The sequence below is a fragment of the Chelmon rostratus genome, chromosome 12 (assembly GCF_017976325.1).
Source record: "Chelmon rostratus isolate fCheRos1 chromosome 12, fCheRos1.pri, whole genome shotgun sequence".
Classification (NCBI taxonomy): Eukaryota; Metazoa; Chordata; class Actinopteri; order Chaetodontiformes; family Chaetodontidae; genus Chelmon; species Chelmon rostratus.
The window spans coordinates 11,788,983-11,806,009 of record NC_055669.1 but is presented as its reverse complement, the minus strand read 5'-3'; the positions used below and the strand labels follow the sequence as shown (position 1 = coordinate 11,806,009).

Sequence of the window (17,027 nt, the reverse complement as noted above, 5' to 3'; positions counted from 1 at the left end):
ATATGTATACAAATTAAAAAAACAAAAAGTAAATATTTAGCTCTACTAAATATATAAGGCAGTCCATACAAGTTAAAATCTGACTCTTCCAACATGGGAAAGGACTCTGCACAAAACAGTGCAACTCAAGTATTTGCATAGCAGCAAATACACTTATACTAACCCAAACTCTCACTCTCACTGATGTGAACTCCTCCCCTCAGGAAAACAACACACAGTCACTTTATTCACCACCAGTCGTTAAGCTAATTCTTTTTGCACTACCATTTACATTTGCACTATTACATTCTCTTAATGTTTCATTGTTTAGATTGTACAGTTTTTATTTATTTCTTTTTAATATATGTCCTGTCACAGAGGTTGAAGAGTAACGCAATTTCGATTCTCTGTTTGTCCTGTACATACTGCAGAATTGACAATAAGGCTGACTTTGACTTTGGTGCAAAACACACATATTTATTTGTACTGTCTCATGAACAGAAATGTCGTACAGAAATAAAGGCATCAGAAAATTTGTAAACAAAATATCAATAACAAGCAAAACATGTACAACAGGACTACGATGAGCTTTTTGTACCTGTCAAAAACAAAAGGACTGTAAAATATATTCAACCTCTCAAAGGTGTTGTGTGGGACCGGTGACTTGCTCACATCAGCTACTTTAAACAAATATGTCTAGCGTGTGTAGGTGCATCTGCTTACACTCTTGGCCATGTATACCAACATTGTAACATTTTCATCTTGCCTAAAATTGCACTTCAGGCAACCTCATGATGATGTTCTCCTCTACTTTCAGTTGGTGAGGCTGCCATGTTTGCCGGTCCACAGCTCCCGGAGTTCCACCTGACATCCCAGATCTCTGAGGGCTGCTTTACCCACATCACCACAGTCTTGATGGGTCTTTAGCGCCTGGGCTATCAGGGCCTCTGCTCCCATCTCCAGGATTGGTTGGCAGTAGTTATGCGTACGCGAAACCAGGTTTCTCATCAGCATGCACGCCTGTTTCTGTTCGTCAGGCAAGAAAACAGGGACATGGAGAGTTGGCAGGCTGTCACAGGGCCTGTTTTTCAAGTAAGCATATTAATTATTAATGGCCTTATATTACCTGAACATTGACCGCATCAGTATGTGTCTTCATAGCCTGCACAGCTGCCAAGGCACCTCCATTCTCCATGATGACTTTGCAGTTGTTGGGTTTGCGCAAAGCAAGGACGGAGAGGCATGCACAGCCCTGCTCACACACCTGCAGCAGAATGTGAACATAATCTTTGGACATTAGCAGAATTTATTCATGACTCAAATGTATTTTTATCCACCAAAATAATATCTAACATTTATATACTTAATCTGTGGGAATTGCTCGATCTCACCTATTCACAGTCAATGAGTATGTAGTTGTGACATTGAACTCACACTAGAGTTGGTCGTGTGTCTGTTCATTGCAATGACAATGAGCTGGACTCCACCAGCATTAACAACTGCATCTTTCACATCATCATTTCCTGCTATGGCTCTTATTGCACTTAGGACCTGCCGAACCAACTCCTGCAAGGAGAAAACCTGTTCAGTGAGCAGAACAAACATGGAAGTTGAATCTTGAATCAGTTTGTGTCACAGTCACTCGTTTTTAAGTTGACTACCGGTGACTCATAGCTGTCTGCAAGCAGCGTCATCATGAGTTTCAATCCTCCCAGATCACAGATGTCTTGACAGAATTCATTCCTTACAGCCAGACGAGACAAAGTTGCACAAAGCTCACTCAGAACAGAAGTATTATCAAAGTGAGCTGTGAGGGAGGAACACAAGAAGTAAAGAAATTACATTCATGAAATCAGAATCTGATTTATAAAAGGATAAAGTAGTTTCAGCTATTATGAACTAGCGATCAGATATTCTTACCTTTTGCAGCCTCGATTAAAACCTTCAGTCCGTTGTGCTCCAGAACAATAATCTTGGCGTGTTCATGAGCATGTCCATACGTAACTCGCACATCATCATCAAAAGTCATGACCCTGAGAGCTGCAGAGGTCTCCTTGACCAGCTCAGCACATCCGCTGTGTCGTGTAGTAGCACCGGTCAGCATAGGCAGGATGCCACCTTTTACCAAATCCTGCCTGTTCTGTTCATGTTTCAAACAGCAGTGACGTACAGCGTGAATGGCTACACGTGTTACCAAAGAATCTGCCTGGTACTTCAGAAGAACATCCAAAAGGAACTGCTGGCCCTCTGCATCCAACAAGTCCGGCTGTCCATCTGTCAGTGCAGCCAGAGCGGACAGGGCGGTCAACACAGCTTCCCGCTCCTCCAAACTGTTTTTGCAGTAAGAGAGAATGACGGGGTAGGCATCTTTTTGGGCAGCCAGGTACCTTTGAGCGAATCCAAGAGAGCACTGCTCAGTGAAGCGTTTTATGTCTGCCGTCACTTCCGTAACACCGACAGAGTCTTTTCCGATTCGGAGGGAATCCAAAGCCTGCATGCGTAAAAAGACGTGGACAGAGTGAGACTGTGATGCTTTTGTAATAAGAATCAGTTCACACAAAATTGTCAAGACTCACCTGTAAGACCTCATGTGTTTGCTCATCTTGTTTGTCATCAGATGATACAGCTGGTACAGCTTTTACTATACAACTGAGCTCCACACCTGCATCCACACATAAGATCAGGGTTTGACACACAACAAAATATCAAGGACAAAGAAGAGAAGATTAAACAGGGTTCATACACCTTTTTAAGGGCAAAAGAAAATTCAAACATTTTTTCAAGCATTTTTTATGTACCAAAAACAAAAATTACCAAATTTTTGAAGACTTTATCATCACATCTAAATTGTTACTATAAATGCAATTGCGAAAAATAATGTCTACAGAATTCCTTTATACCCACAGCAATCAATGTATTTTGTCACTTTATTTTTACCAGCTGTTCATATTAGCTGTCATTGTTTTGATCATGGTTATTTAATACTCGCTAATTTCGACGCCAGCAGACAACAAACAATGGGATCGTTTCATTTCGATTATTAAAAGATTTCTGGTTTACATGAGTGACTCTGATTCTGAGTTTGACTGAGTCGATGAAACGTCAAATTATATTGAAAATCAAGCATTTTTTCAAGGAGTATATTCAAGTTCCACCATATTCCTAACCTGGAAAACACAACAGTTAAAATGAAGAATGAAACATCTTTTACATGGGTAACCCTACTGTGTATGACTGTGCTCTTTTTTAAAACTGCACACTTTGAGGGGGGTAACAAAAATCAAGATGTAAGAATATCAACAATCGGAGGAGGATTTTTTTTACCATTATTCACAGAAACCTCCAGCTTATTAGGGGTTGTAGGAAATGGAAAGTTTCATCCTCTTAAGCTCTTCATAAAGGTACAGATATGTCTTTACAAGGCAGTCTGCAAGGCCACTGAGAGCATTTTAATTGAACCAAGCATTCATGACACAGCTATTATCATTTGACAGAACAGAGCAATGTTCCAGTGTGGGCACTGCCCATCAAGCCTCATGGCGCCAGTGAGATGTGTCACGACAGACCAATCCTCTGCCGTGATCAAAATTGAAAAATAAAATTGATCAAAATTAGTTTTTATTGACCAAGATTTTGACCATTTGCAGTTTCACCATCATCAGTGATTTCACTTCTTTTGACATGCAAAGCATATATAGACATGCAGATATTTTGCATTTGATATGTTAACCCCATGTCATTCTGATTCTCCCTGGAGGTTTATATTATATAGACTGAAATGTTATAACTGTCTTGGCTTCATCCCAATAGAATGATTAGACAAACTCACCATCAACAGCCAACAACAAAACTGCACATTAATCAACTACCAGCCATTGTCCTTTTTCGCTGTTACCTTGGGATTCAAACTGCTCTACAGCCTCCCTCAGAGCCTCATCAGGATCCATCTCAAACTCCTCCATGTTTTCCCTGACAGCAGCGTCAAAGGTCTCCTGTGTGATCCTCCGCTTCGCCATTTTCCACACGTTTATGTCCAGTCTGAAATGAAGTGTGATAATGGTGATGCGAAACGATGAGAAACATCAGTTCAAGACATTCAGCCTTACCCAAGACAGCTAGTAATAGCTACTGTTATAGTTAGTAGATGTTATGTTTCTACTGTTGTTGCCGAATATGGCTGTTGAAATGTACAAAGCTAAAATAACGAATTAAATATCACTTAACTGTTACCACCGCCCAGTTATAGAGAACCTGCTCAGTTGTCATGAATGGACAGACAATCGCTGTCGGTTTACGCACTTATCGTACTTCTCTCCGTTCACTCCTTGAAGCGGTTAACAACGAGCGCGGGGCGTGAATTGTACGTAACAATGTAAAGGAATAGTAAATTCCGCAAACAGTCCAACTCATACAAATTCTCGGTTGCAACATAGACCACAAAACATTAGTTCCGCTATTAGATCGTTTCACCTGAAGAGAAGGATTTCAAACCTTTTTTTCATCCCCGGGGTCACGACTAGTGTAAAAAGGGAAACATGAGTAGTTTGTATATGTCATATCGAAAAGAGACAAGAGTTATGTAATTTTTCGTTATATGGGACATACATGGGCGCTTTTAATTGAAAGTTTTATTTTCACTACTTTCCCTTCAAAATAAAGAAGGCATTTTAGTAATCTATAATATTCCCGCACTATACTCTATATCATGACATGGCGTTTTCGAGGTGATTAGCTATGCATATTTTATTGTTGTTGCTGTTGTGTCGCTGCAATATCCTGAATTTAACGAAAACGTATGCTACATTTGTCTTACTAGCAGTCATATTGTTTTATTTTGAAAAACTAAAGACCGGACGTTTTTATTCCTCTGGCTCGCTTGGCGCTACTACGCAGATCCATGCGTATGATTGAGGCAGAAAACACAAGAGGAGCCAGCTGCAGCTGAGGACGAGCTCGGCGGACGTCGGGTCAGGGATAAATTGTTTTTGTTGTTGTTGTTGTTGTTTTGTCTTCGGGCTACTCAATATGGCAGCGAGCACAGAGGCCCCGGAGCCCTGGTACCTAGCCCTGCTGGGGTTCGCAGAACATTTCCGCACGTCGAGTCCGCCGAAGATCCGTCTGTGCGTCCACTGTCTGCAGGCGGTGTTTCAGTTCAAGCCGCCTCCCAGGGTCGAGGCCCGGACTCACCTCCAGCTGGGCTCGGTGCTGTACCGGCACACAAAGAACAGCGAGCTGGCCCAGAGTCACCTGGAGAAAGCGGTGAGCAGCAGCAGCCACAGTGTCCACAATCGATCACTGTCCACCAGTGTGCCATGCTCACTCTAATACTTTGCTGTCTCGTTCTGTCCACAGTGGTTCATTTCACAGCAAGTATCCTTTTTGTGTATAATGTCAAATTGCATGCTGACTGATACAAGCTTCCTAAGCACAACTCATACATAGAGGTTATGAATTTATGTGATGGTGGACAGTTCCTTCATGATTCACATCAGATCTCTCAATTTGAAGATGTGAAGTTTGAAGCAGCAAGTATTCTGTCAGAGTTCTACTGTCAACAGGTAGGTTCATCTAGTCATTGTGTAGTAATAACAATATAATGTGAAAAGAAGAGTGGTGGGACTTTTATTAACTTTTATTATGTTTCATGCTAAATCAGGCAATAGCTTAGATGCAAAAGTCAAATGATATACTCCCTGTTGCAGCGTGGTTGATTTGTCACACCTTGTAACTTGTGACCGGCTTCTCTTTTCAAGAACTTGGTCGACTCTGCAAAACCAGTGCTGCGGAAGGCGATCCAGATATCTCAGCAAACTCCCTACTGGCACTGCAGACTGCTTTTCCAGCTCGCAGTAAGAAAATATCACAAACATATTCATATTTGGGTAAATGGATTTCATGCATTTATCACTTATTTGCAGGATGTTCTTCTCTCTCTCTCTCTCTCAGCAACTGCATGCACTGGAGAAGGACTTGGTATCAGCCTGTGATCTCCTCGGAGTAGGAGCAGAGTACGCAAGAGTCATGGGCTCGGAGTACACGAGGTAGGCCGATCAGATTTGTGTTTGAACACGCTAGGAGACGGCTCGGTCCGCGGTTTAATGCTCGTTATCTCACAGTACGTTTGTTTTTTTCTTTTCCTGCAGGGCTCTGTTTTTACTAAGTAAAGGAATGGTAAGCTTACATCATTCCCTGCTAAGTAACAGCACTTTATGTGTCATGTGTGTCGCTTTCTCACTGTACATTTCTGTAAACTGCACATGCGTGTGTGGCTCCGCAGCTGCTGCTGATGGAGCGGAAGCTGAGCGAGGTGCACCCTCTGCTGACGCTGTGTGGGACCATTGTAGAAAACTGGCAGGGAAACCCCATTCAGAAGGAGTCCCTCAGGGTTTTTTTCCTGGTGCTGCAGGTTACACACTACCTGGATGCTGGACAGGTAAAGCTGCATCCATATGTGTCACTGCCGGAAAAACCTTAAAATAAAAAGAAAGTGGAAATTTTTTCTGTGCTCTCTGAGAATCCCATTTTAAGAGGCGGCCTACATGTGTGATTTGTGACATAGTTTGGAAGCCAATCCTTGTCTTTATTCAGCTTCCACAAGTGTGTGTGTGTGCAAACTTAAAGCCTCAAGCACACTGAGAATGAACTTTACAGTGAAGTGGGAAACACCTGTTGTGCAGCTTATATTTATAGATTCTGGGTTTTGGGAGGAGATTTCAAAGATTTCCACAAGATAACATACCAGATATAAAACATTGACAGCAAAGCAATTTATATACATGTAAAGTATAAAGTGTGCCTGGAGGGGGTGTCTAAATAAAGAAAGTAACTATTAGTTAAAGCTTGTGTTTCTGAATAAATGAAATGGCTTAGAATGTAAACTGGTGCCTGCTGATCCCTGCAGTATGCATGGCATACCTCTGGTCAGTGTTAGACGAGGAATGGTAACGAATGCTCAACATGCTTGTTAAATAAGATATGATCCTCAAGCAACAAATGGTCTTTATCTGGGTGTAGGTAAAGAGTGTGAAGCCGTGCCTGAAGCAGCTTCAGCAGTGTATCCAGACCATCTCCACCCTCCACGATGATGAGATCCTTCCCACTAATCCAGCAGCTCTGTTCCACTGGCTGCCCAAAGAGCACATGTGTGTGCTTGTGTACCTGGTGAGATTTTGTCACACACAAACACACACAGTCACTGTTATTCTCTAAAATATGATCATGAATTCTAATGATTTGCCTCATTGTTGTTTTTTTTGTTCATTTTGCACAAAAGGTGACGGTGATGCACTCCATGCAGGCGGGCTACCTGGAGAAGGCGCAGAAGTACACAGACAAAGCTCTCATGCAGCTGGAGAAGCTGAAGAGTAAGTTTGCTGGAATACGCTCGCTGCTTATTTCCCCCTTGATGACGGTGACGTTGAATCAACTCTCATCCACCCGTATGTGTTCAAAGTGCTGGACAGCAGTCCCATCCTGTCCACGTTCCAAGTCATCCTGCTGGAGCATATCATCATGTGCCGGCTGGTCACTGGACACAAGGCCACAGCCTTACAAGAGGTAGCGCAGATTCCCTAACACCATCGTACTCTGGAGGTTGTCTTTTTGACCCTGGTTTCAGATTGTGATGATTCCTCTCTGTGTTTTAGATTTCTCAGGTTTGTCAGCTTTGCCAACAGTCTCCCAGGCTGTTTACAAACCATGCTGCCCAGCTTCACACGCTGCTGGTAAGCCGACTATGAAACACACCTCACAGGGAAGGAAACACATCGCCTTTCGGATAGATTCCAATACAATATACTGTTAGCAAAAATGTGTTTGTTATATACTGGACTCCAACACATGCTCCTGGACATTTCCCTTATCTGTTCCTGGTTTTCCTGTCGGTTGCAGGAAAAAAGTAGCAGCTCACTATTAACAAGATGCATCTGTCCAAGATGATATGAACCATTCACATCTGTTTCCTTTGTTTCTGTGTCAGGGCCTCTACTGTATCTCTGTGAACTGCATGGATAATGCTGAGGCTCAGTTCGCTGCTGCTCTGCAGGTCAGTGTCATGTTGCGAGTGTTGGATCACAAGGTTGCTGTAGATCACAAAATCTCTCCGGCCTCTAACATGTCCCATTGTACTGATCGATCATGTGACAGCCAGACATATTTTGATGTTTCAAAAGACAATAGTTTGTGTATGAGGGGTTAATATATTTTCTTCTGTTTCAGATGACAACGCATCAGGAGCTGTGGACGTTTATCGTGACCAACCTGGCCAGTGTCTACATCCGAGAAGGCAATAGACATCAAGAGGTCTGAGAGCTGCTCCTTCCTCATGCTTTTAAAATTATACAAATGTGCATTAATGTTTTTTCTTTAGTTTGATTCTTTTTTTTTTAATCAATAGCTGTACAGCCTTCTAGAGAGGATTAATCCTGATCACAACTTTCCTGTCAGGTAACTACCAATACAACATCACAACATGTACTTTGTGTTTGTACCATGTTTTTTTTTTTTTTTTGGCAGATTATAAAATAATGCATCTTTGACTTCTTCAGCTCCCATTGTCTACGAGCTGCAGCGTTTTACATCAGAGGGCTCCTGTCTTTCTTCCAGGGACGTTACAACGAGGCCAAGTAAGAACACCTCACTTTTAATCATAAAACGCATAGTTCTTGTCCTGGATTATGATTGGCTGAGCAAGAAAGCTTATGTACACTTGCATCAACAGAAGATTTCTAAGGGAGACCCTGAAGATGTCTAATGCTGAGGATCTGAATCGGCTGACTGCCTGCTCGCTAGTCCTGCTGGGCCACATCTTCTTCGTCCTTGGCAACCATAGGGTGAGTCTATATATTACCACATATCCTCTGCACGAGACCACGCAAAGCAGGACTTGGGACTACAGATGTGATCTTGACTCCTTGTCTGGTTCCATATTTCCTTCAGGAAAGTAACAACATGGTGGTTCCGGCCATGCAGCTAGCCAGCAAGATCCCAGACATGTCTGTGCAGCTCTGGTCCTCTGCACTTCTCAAAGGTACAGCAGCCACTCAGCCTCAATTCACAGTGAGGTCAAAGGTTTTAGGTTTATATCAGGTTACAGGAAATATGTTCCCAAAATATATTTTAAGATGTAATATAAGATCCGTTTGTGTTTTGGCCTGATGGGGGCGCAAGAGGAAAGCTCATGGAGTGTCCCAAAATGGAATGGCTTCAACCAAAGATATATAAACGTGCTCAGTAAATTTAGATGCAATCTCCCCATTTGATTTAGATTTTTCTTGTGTACCAGTGGGCATTTTGGTCTGATGTTGGCACTAGATGAAGTGTCACCAAAAGCATGAGGATTCGTCATCTGGTTCTGACCAGCATCCACATCAGGTCTCATAGGTATTGAGCCCCGAAGTGTTCAATGTTAAGGAATAGTTGAATAATGATGAAATAATCTTATGAACAAATTGTGTGAAATATATATGTTAGATCATTTAAGATGTTATTTAAACTCAACTCATTCATATGAAATGTTATTCTGTCGTTCTTATTTTCATAGTAAAAGCTTGTAAGTAAAAGCTGAGAGCTATGGGTGTCCATGCACATTTCATGGCTCGTAGGAAATATCAGTGCATGGATCAAGGTGTTGAATGAACTTACAGTGTAACTGACTGACACTTCAGGAGGCAGAGACAGGAGGCCCATATCTCATTCAGTTACAGCATCAATGCACCACAGAGTGACAAAGCCACAATTGGATTGAACAATGAATAAGATGTGGACGAGGCTTGATGTCGCATCGGGTGTTAGGAACCAGAATTGTTTAGCACAAAACTGCAGCTGTGGTCATCAGTATTCACAACGACCTTTTCCCAGCAGATCTGAACAAGGCTTGTGGAAACACAATTGACGCCCACGAGGCAGCTCAGATGCACCAGAACTTCTCCCAGCAGCTCTTGCAGGACCACATCGCAGCCTGCAGCCTACCCGAACACAACCTCATCAGTGTAAGCACAACATCAGTCAGTCAGCCTATAAACAGGGAGTCAACCCAGCCTGCCTGGATTTTGAAAGAAACTATTGTGTCATATGTTGTGTTCCAGTGGACGGATGGCCTCCCCCCTGTGCAGTTTCAGCCTCAGAATGGACCCACTACCAGCCTGGCGAGCCTGCTCTGAGAACAAACTCCCCTACAGATGGAGAAAAGGAGATACAGGAGAGCGATTGAGGAGAGCAACATGAAAAGATGGACAGAAAAAAAAGGAGAAGCAGCTGATGAAAGGGTAAGAGGAAGAGGAGGCTTGATAATGAAATCACAAACTGCACTGTGTCATTTGGCAGGCTTCCATCCGGTGCATTCCTTCATTTATTTGGGGCACTGGGGCATCATGACTGGATTTTAAGTAATTGAAGTTTTCTGGAAAGCATAAGGTCGCGTGGGCACATTTGTTATTACACTGACACATTTTGGAGTTGTGATAGTAGTTTGTTCTCTCAGCTCAGTAACAAAATAAAGGAGAATGTCTACATTTTTTAAATATGGTTAATTGCTGATGTTGCTGTTTATGCCACTTTCATGTCTGTATCGTAAATGTGAAGCTGCAGCCGGTTAGCTTGGGTTAACACAAAGACTGCAAGCAGGGAAACTGCTAGTGTGAGTCTGAGTGAGCTTTAGAGGCACTGGTACATAGAATTTATTTCCTTTGGACAGAGCCAAGCTAGCTCTTTCCTCCTGTTTCCAGTCTTTGTGCTAAGCTAAGTTAGCGGGCTGCTGGCAGTAGCTTCATATTTGCCGTACAGACATGAGAGTGATATCCACCTTCTCATCTGACTCATACCAAAAAAGCAAATAAGCACATTTCCTAAAATGTCAGACTTGTGGCCCTGTGGATTTTTCTTGCAATGTAATGTTTACACTCAGTGTTACTCACCCAAACGCATTGTGTGCAACATGTTGACTGCATTTACTTCCTCATGAAACACTTGCAAAGTTGATTTTGAAGCAATTTAAAATCAGCACTGTTTACATCTATGTTTACTGGCTTGCTGCCTTCTTCTTTCCTGCCTCTGCGGGTGCATTACAGCACATCTTGGCGTGTTACCACCATCTACTGAACGATGAAATAGTGACATCATAGGGAGGATGCATGTGTGCGTGTGCGTCCTCGTGCACCTACATGAGATAAACAAAACAGAGAACTCGTAGAGAAATGGCTCCATAGCACTAGACGAGGTCCAAAACTCCACAGGGAACCTTTGAATTTGACTGATTCGTCCCACTCATTCGGCTAATCTCTTAACTCGCTCTTGCAAGGCCATCATGGAGGCATTTTTATTGTGGCTGAAGTAGGTAGTCAGAAAAGTGGAAATGTTGACAGAACTCTTAGCTTTTATGATTAAATTAGCATTGAATTGAAATCATCGAGTGGCCAAACAGACTGTCAGATGTGGCTCAGTCTATTGCTGTGCATGAACTCAATATGTGTCTTTTCAAAGCACTCGTTGGTCAGCTCTGATACACAGTATTAGTTAGGATACATTTGGATATACAGCATACTATATGTCTGTAATGATCTTAATGTAGTGTAGTGGTGTGTTTGATATGTGCTTGGTGGTTGGGTGGACAGCTGCATGTGTAGCTAACTCACTACAGAGGAACAAATGTGAACAAAAGTAAGCGTTCATGAGATAGAAGACAATTTAATGTTGTGTTCGACCTCTTTGAGCCTGGAACCAGCTGCTTGCTTGACATCCGCTAGTATTTATTAATGTTCTAAGGTATGGAAAGACTGTGATGCATCAAAAAAGTATGTGAACAACTTTTGGACACCGCAACACAGTCAGTTTGCCGCCTGACTGCACTTCCCTTTAGATTTTTACTGTTTCACTGTCGCTGTTATATGCTGTGCACATTTTGCTTGGAGTCAAGAAACCAGTGAAAATAAGACTGTTACCTGTTTGCACATATGTTGTTTCATGATGAAACTCACATTTTTATCTTTGCCATGTAAGCATTTTGTAAGCATGTAAGCAATAATCAGTTTTCTCACTCCTGTTTTTTCCCCTGTTTTACTCATTTCTTCCAGATGATGGCAGTATAAATCTGTAACTTATTTAATTAATGTTTTTCATTGTACCAGATGCAAATGTTGCTTGCCATTATCCTTGATTACCATTTGATATATTATCAAATAACTGGTAGGACTTTTGATTTATTTACACTTTATGTAACATGTTTTATCTCATGAGGACATTTGTTGCAGATTCATGGTTCATTATGTCAGAATAAACTACTGAGTTCATTTGCAACTGCAATAAAAAATACAGTATGGATAACATTTATTGTGTTGGCATTTTACAGTATGTTGTAAAACTGAATGTTTAATTTGTTTTCTCCATTGTCATTTTAACTATTTAACTTCAATACTTCTGTCACTTTTTATACATAAAAATGAAAAAGTAGAACGACTTGATTATTGTCATTGCTTGAGCATTTACATTTTGATCAACTGTAGCTACATGAAACATCATGTCTGTACTATTTATGCTTGACCAAAGATTGCTCTGCTGGTTATTCCCAGATCCTGGCTGGTGACCACAGGTTAGCAGACATTTGCTGTTTGAGCCCCCAGACTGTGGAAACTCTGCCTATTGAGATCAGACAGGCCATATCATTAATCCCTTCTAAAAACTGTCCTTGAAGGAAAGGGTTTATGAATATTTAATACATTTATGGGTTGTATATGTGCATTTTGCATTTTTAAGATTATTTTATCCCCTGGTGTTTCATGATCCCTGTGTTGTGTTTGTTTTTGCTTTTGTCTGCTGTTTTTTTTTTTTCTTGTAAAGCACTTGTTAAGAAAAGTGCTTTATAAATAAAGTGTTTTATTATTATATTTATTGTTTCCTGAAGAAAGACACAGCACTGTGTACTGTCATATTAAAAACACACAGAGTGCACTGTGTGGTTTTGCCATTCAGTAAAACCTGCAGAGTGATGAGTCTTATCATTGTCTTTCATGTCATTTGCAATAAGCCGAAGTACAGAACCAACACAACAAACACAAAACAAAAAAGTGTCACTGCAGATGCTCTCAGACTGCACAGTAGATGATCTGAATGAGGGAGCTGACCTCCGAGGAACAACTGAGTAAACTGTCTAATTCAATGGCCATCGAGACCGCAGGGGAGATGAGGGTCACCAAAGGTCATCACAGGCCTTACCTTTCATGATCATAACCACTGGCACTGTCTGAGACACTGTTCCAGGCTTTAATTAAAAAATGGAAGTTGACTGTCATTTGAGTGAAAGAGGAACAGCGGAAAACAATCAGAGAGCAGCAGACGTTTGCTGAAAAAGGGGATGATGTGGCGTTTGTTACAATATATTCAAACCTCGGCGTCCTGAATGGAAAACAAGGACTTTTGCTGTTTGAGCACAGGAAGGCCATCAGCCCAAAGTCCAGTTTTACAGGTTATTCAGGGTGATATATTTGCCTTTATTGTATTCAACCATATTTCACAGCAGTTTGAAGTTCTTTCACTTGCCTTTTCCAGTGAGGTGAACCCACGTGTCAGGTAGATAAAGTTCACCAGAGACTGTGAAGATCCAGCAGGGTTTCACTCTTCAGCGAGCCTGTGGCGTCCACAAATGACAGCGACTCTTATACCATTTACACTACACCCATTACATGTAACTACACCAATGTAATCTAATTACAAAGTGAGGACTGTAATACATTACAAGAGTTGTACAAACAACCACTGCACAGCCTGGAAAACAAGTCTGGGAAGCTCAATTAAAAAAATAATAATTAATTAAGCATTTTAGTCGTATATTATTGGACTTTGTGGAGGATAAGTGGTTAAAGCAGTATAAGTTAGCTGAATGAGTGCTCTGTGCCATTACATTGCTTTAAAAGCAGCTGCTGATTTGCTTAATATTACATTACTTTGCTCTATAATAAAACTTGCAAGATTAAGATGTGTTTTTTTCATCATCTTATTGGAGAATGGCCAACAGGATCCGAGACATAAACATAAATAAACCGAGAAGACGCTTGAATAGAAATATCCACTATAAGAACCGATTTTGACCAAATATGAAACATGAAAACAAACTCACGGCCGAATGTGAACTTAAACTGTTGTTTGTCTCGATTCACCTTAAAAAAAAAACACGTTTTATTGTGAAATTTCACACTCAATCTTTATTCTTCACGTGCGAACATGAGATGATGCTGCGCGTGGGTATTCGGTGGAGACCCCCTCCGCGAGCTCACCTCTTCTTTATCCCGTTGAGATGTTTTTAAAAGGAGCTCGTTTCAATCAGACCCGAATGTTCTCCTCTCCTCTCGTCATCGCTCCTGCTGCCGGTGGTGTGTGTGTGTGTGGGGAGGGGGGGACTGCTCCGCCAGAGGAGGAGCGTTACTGAGAACTGAAAAGTTTTGGGACGCTCTAGGTGTCTTGGACGCAGCTGAAAGGAGCCATTTCCTGCCAAATAGTGAGCCCGCCTAATCGTGACTGCAGCAGCTACTTCCTGCATTGTTACAGTACTTAATGAGGATTAAGTTGAAGCTGTCATGTTGTAAGGGGCGGCCATTAGGCCTGCTCCACACGGAGAGAGGAGAGAGGCTGACCTCACCTCTATTTGATCTCAGAGCTGCTCCCTCCACCTGGACAGGACCCGCTGACTGACCTTCCTTTCACATTTGTAGAATTTGTAGTTTTATTTATTTTTTCAAATCATTACTGTTGTGTGGGTGAACAAGGAGCAAACATAATATTTCTCAATAGAGGAGGTGGACAAAAAACAAGACCACCTGCCAAAATTACGGCCTCCGGCACAGCATCACAAAGTTCAGCCTCAGGAAATGTGTTTAAAATGAAGGCTATGACCTCGCCTCATGGCCTGACACTTATTACAAACTCGGCATACTGTAGGTAGTAATCATTGCCAGGTGTTTTTTCCACCTCCGCACATGTATTAAAAGTTATTTTAAACCTTTTGCTAACTAGTGTCTGCCCCCATTCAACCCCCACCCTCGAGAAAAAGAAAAAAAAAACAAAAAACACAAATCTTACCAGACACCAAAAGGGAACTCTGGGTTTTTTGTTTTTTTTGTTTTGTTGTTTTTGTTTTGTTTTGTTTTGTTGTCTATGTGAATTTTGTTGATCTCCGGACTTTTCATATTTTCATCTCAGCTTGTACCCTTTATCACGGTCATCATGCGACACTTTGGAGCTGTGCCAGAAACCCCTCCTAATGTAATAACTGTAGGTTAATATAGCTATTAATGACTAGGTTAACATCTGTTTGTCCCCGGGTCCACAGGAACACTGACAATATTTACAGAAAGGTCCACCAGTCCCTATAAACTCAAGTGTTTGTGAGCATTTGTTTAATTTTTGCTCTGGGCAGGGTGATTATGAGAAGATGGCCCCATGGCACAGATTTGATTGCATTTGTACGGGTCAATCTGTAGCCTCGGGAGACGAAGTGGTAGGATGAGAGGACGGAAACAATCAGACCTGATGACGCAGCATCATCTAGAGAGAGCTTTTTTTGTCATTTAAAGAACAGCAGGAGAGCGCTGACAAAGCACTCAAACACCCCAACCCCCCACCTGTAAGAGAATAGCAGGCCCATACCCACTTCAGTCTTTATGGACGAGTACTTCTCTTAGATGACAGTATTTCAAACACATACAGAATGTGTGTGTGTGTGTGTGTGTGTGTGTGTGTGTGTGTGAGTGCATTTATAGGGGTGTTTGTGGATGACAGAGGATGAGTTCAGTTCACAGGGATGCTTTGAAGGTCTTGTCATGAAAGAGGCAGCCAGCTGGATCCTTTACAGAAGCAATATTGCAACTTCTGATGTAGCAACCCTGCTGTGTGCACTGGACTTGCACGTATGGATGTGACTGTAACTGCAACCCTGGTCATTAATACAACCCTCCTCTTAATCACTACTGTAAAGTGAGACATATACACTGTACATGTTGTTGGGGCCCTAATCGGAGTTGCAAGGTCGATGTTGCAGACTTATAGCAGTTCTGAATCAGGTGCTTACTGAGGGTGGCTGCAGGAACGGGAAGGTTTTTGTGAGTTAACGTTGGAATTGTGGTTGGGTTGATGTTTTAGATTTTTATGTGGGGTCAGGGAGTCAATAGTGCTGCTAGTGTAGGTCCTTAGGAGACATGAGGTAATTATATGATGCTGAGGTTGGGATAAGGATCCTGATGTGATGCTGATGCAGGTCCCTGTTGAGAGCCTAGAGGTAAACATGAAGCTGGGGTTGCTGGTGTGAGACCAAAGTTTGACTGTGGAGGATAATGGGGTTGCCTGACTTTATACGGAGGGAGAAATATGCACTATACTGCATATTTATATAATACAGTATAAGATATCGGAGCTACTGTGTGAATGCATGTGTAGAATGAATGCTGTGCAGTTACTAGACTTCCTGTCACGGTATGATTGATCTATTAGGAGGCACCAGGGGAAAGAATTTGCTATTGGGCCCTTATTAACTCCCCACCTCCCACCCTCGCTGTCCACACTCTGTCACCTCAAAGTTTCCATCCAGTACAAATCACAAAGCAGACATGGCCTTGAGTTTACTGTGCGTCTGTTATTGGTGGTAATTTCATTAAACACAACTTTATTCAGGAATGACATAAGCACAACATAAACTACAATCATCTGATAATTTGAATGAATTTAAAACTAGATTCATGCACAGGGCGCCTCTACAAGACAGCATTACAACATTATGGAATAAGAAGACACATTAGCAGATTTTGTACCTTGGTGGTGCAAATTCCCAAACAAATACGTGGTTAATTAGACAACCAAAATACAATTAACATAAACATAAACGGGGGACTTCTGAGGACCGCCTCGGGGCAGTTGAATGGATTGCCACCTATGCCGTGTTGGAAAGCCAGTCTTGCTTCCTGGCATGCTCTTGCCCAGTGTTTACCCTTTAAATTGTTATTGTTCTATATGTTGCATTTCTCTTTGTTATCGTATGTTTTATGTTTTTGGTAAAACCAGATCCAGTC

At 41.8% G+C, this 17,027-nt stretch overlaps 2 protein-coding genes across 2 annotated transcripts; one reads left to right on the top strand and one right to left on the bottom strand.

The window, feature by feature from the left end:
• Nucleotides 1-412: 412 nt before the first annotated feature.
• On the bottom strand, nt 413-4,343 carry armc6 (armadillo repeat containing 6). Its single transcript, XM_041949696.1, has 8 exons — nt 4,204-4,343; nt 3,875-4,017; nt 2,556-2,641; nt 1,900-2,470; nt 1,641-1,786; nt 1,414-1,545; nt 1,106-1,243; nt 413-1,005 (listed from the first exon to the last, which is right to left on the bottom strand). The coding sequence occupies exons 2-8, from the start codon at nt 3,993-3,995 to the stop codon at nt 793-795; spliced, it is 1,407 nt and encodes a 468-aa protein (XP_041805630.1). The 5' UTR covers nt 3,996-4,017; nt 4,204-4,343; the 3' UTR covers nt 413-792.
• Nucleotides 4,344-4,885: 542 nt separating this feature from the next.
• mau2 (MAU2 sister chromatid cohesion factor) lies at nt 4,886-12,781 on the top strand. The gene is made up of 19 exons (XM_041949044.1): nt 4,886-5,238; nt 5,332-5,349; nt 5,472-5,537; nt 5,733-5,828; nt 5,926-6,020; nt 6,123-6,150; nt 6,257-6,412; nt 6,994-7,140; nt 7,253-7,343; nt 7,433-7,536; nt 7,626-7,703; nt 7,958-8,023; nt 8,197-8,280; nt 8,375-8,424; nt 8,526-8,603; nt 8,699-8,810; nt 8,917-9,007; nt 9,841-9,968; nt 10,065-12,781. The coding sequence occupies exons 1-19, from the start codon at nt 5,005-5,007 to the stop codon at nt 10,137-10,139; spliced, it is 1,797 nt and encodes a 598-aa protein (XP_041804978.1). The 5' UTR covers nt 4,886-5,004; the 3' UTR covers nt 10,140-12,781.
• Nucleotides 12,782-17,027: the final 4,246 nt, after the last annotated feature.

What these genes read in the sequence shown, in the direction of transcription:
- armc6 (XM_041949696.1), bottom strand. Translation starts at nt 3,995, where the DNA reads ATGGCGAAGCGGAGGATCACACAGGAGACCTTTGACGCTGCTGTCAGG. An exon ending in CAGACAGCTATGAGTCACCG is followed by an intron (nt 1,546 to 1,640) that starts GTAGTCAACTTA and finishes TTCTCCTTGCAG; the next exon opens with GAGTTGGTTCGGCAGGTCCT. An exon ending in GACACACGACCAACTCTAGT is followed by an intron (nt 1,244 to 1,413) that starts GTGAGTTCAATG and finishes ATTCTGCTGCAG; the next exon opens with GTGTGTGAGCAGGGCTGTGC.
- mau2 (XM_041949044.1), top strand. Translation starts at nt 5,005, where the DNA reads ATGGCAGCGAGCACAGAGGCCCCGGAGCCCTGGTACCTAGCCCTGCTG. An exon ending in TGTGTGTGCTTGTGTACCTG is followed by an intron (nt 7,141 to 7,252) that starts GTGAGATTTTGT and finishes TTTGCACAAAAG; the next exon opens with GTGACGGTGATGCACTCCAT. An exon ending in GGACGTTACAACGAGGCCAA is followed by an intron (nt 8,604 to 8,698) that starts GTAAGAACACCT and finishes TTGCATCAACAG; the next exon opens with AAGATTTCTAAGGGAGACCC.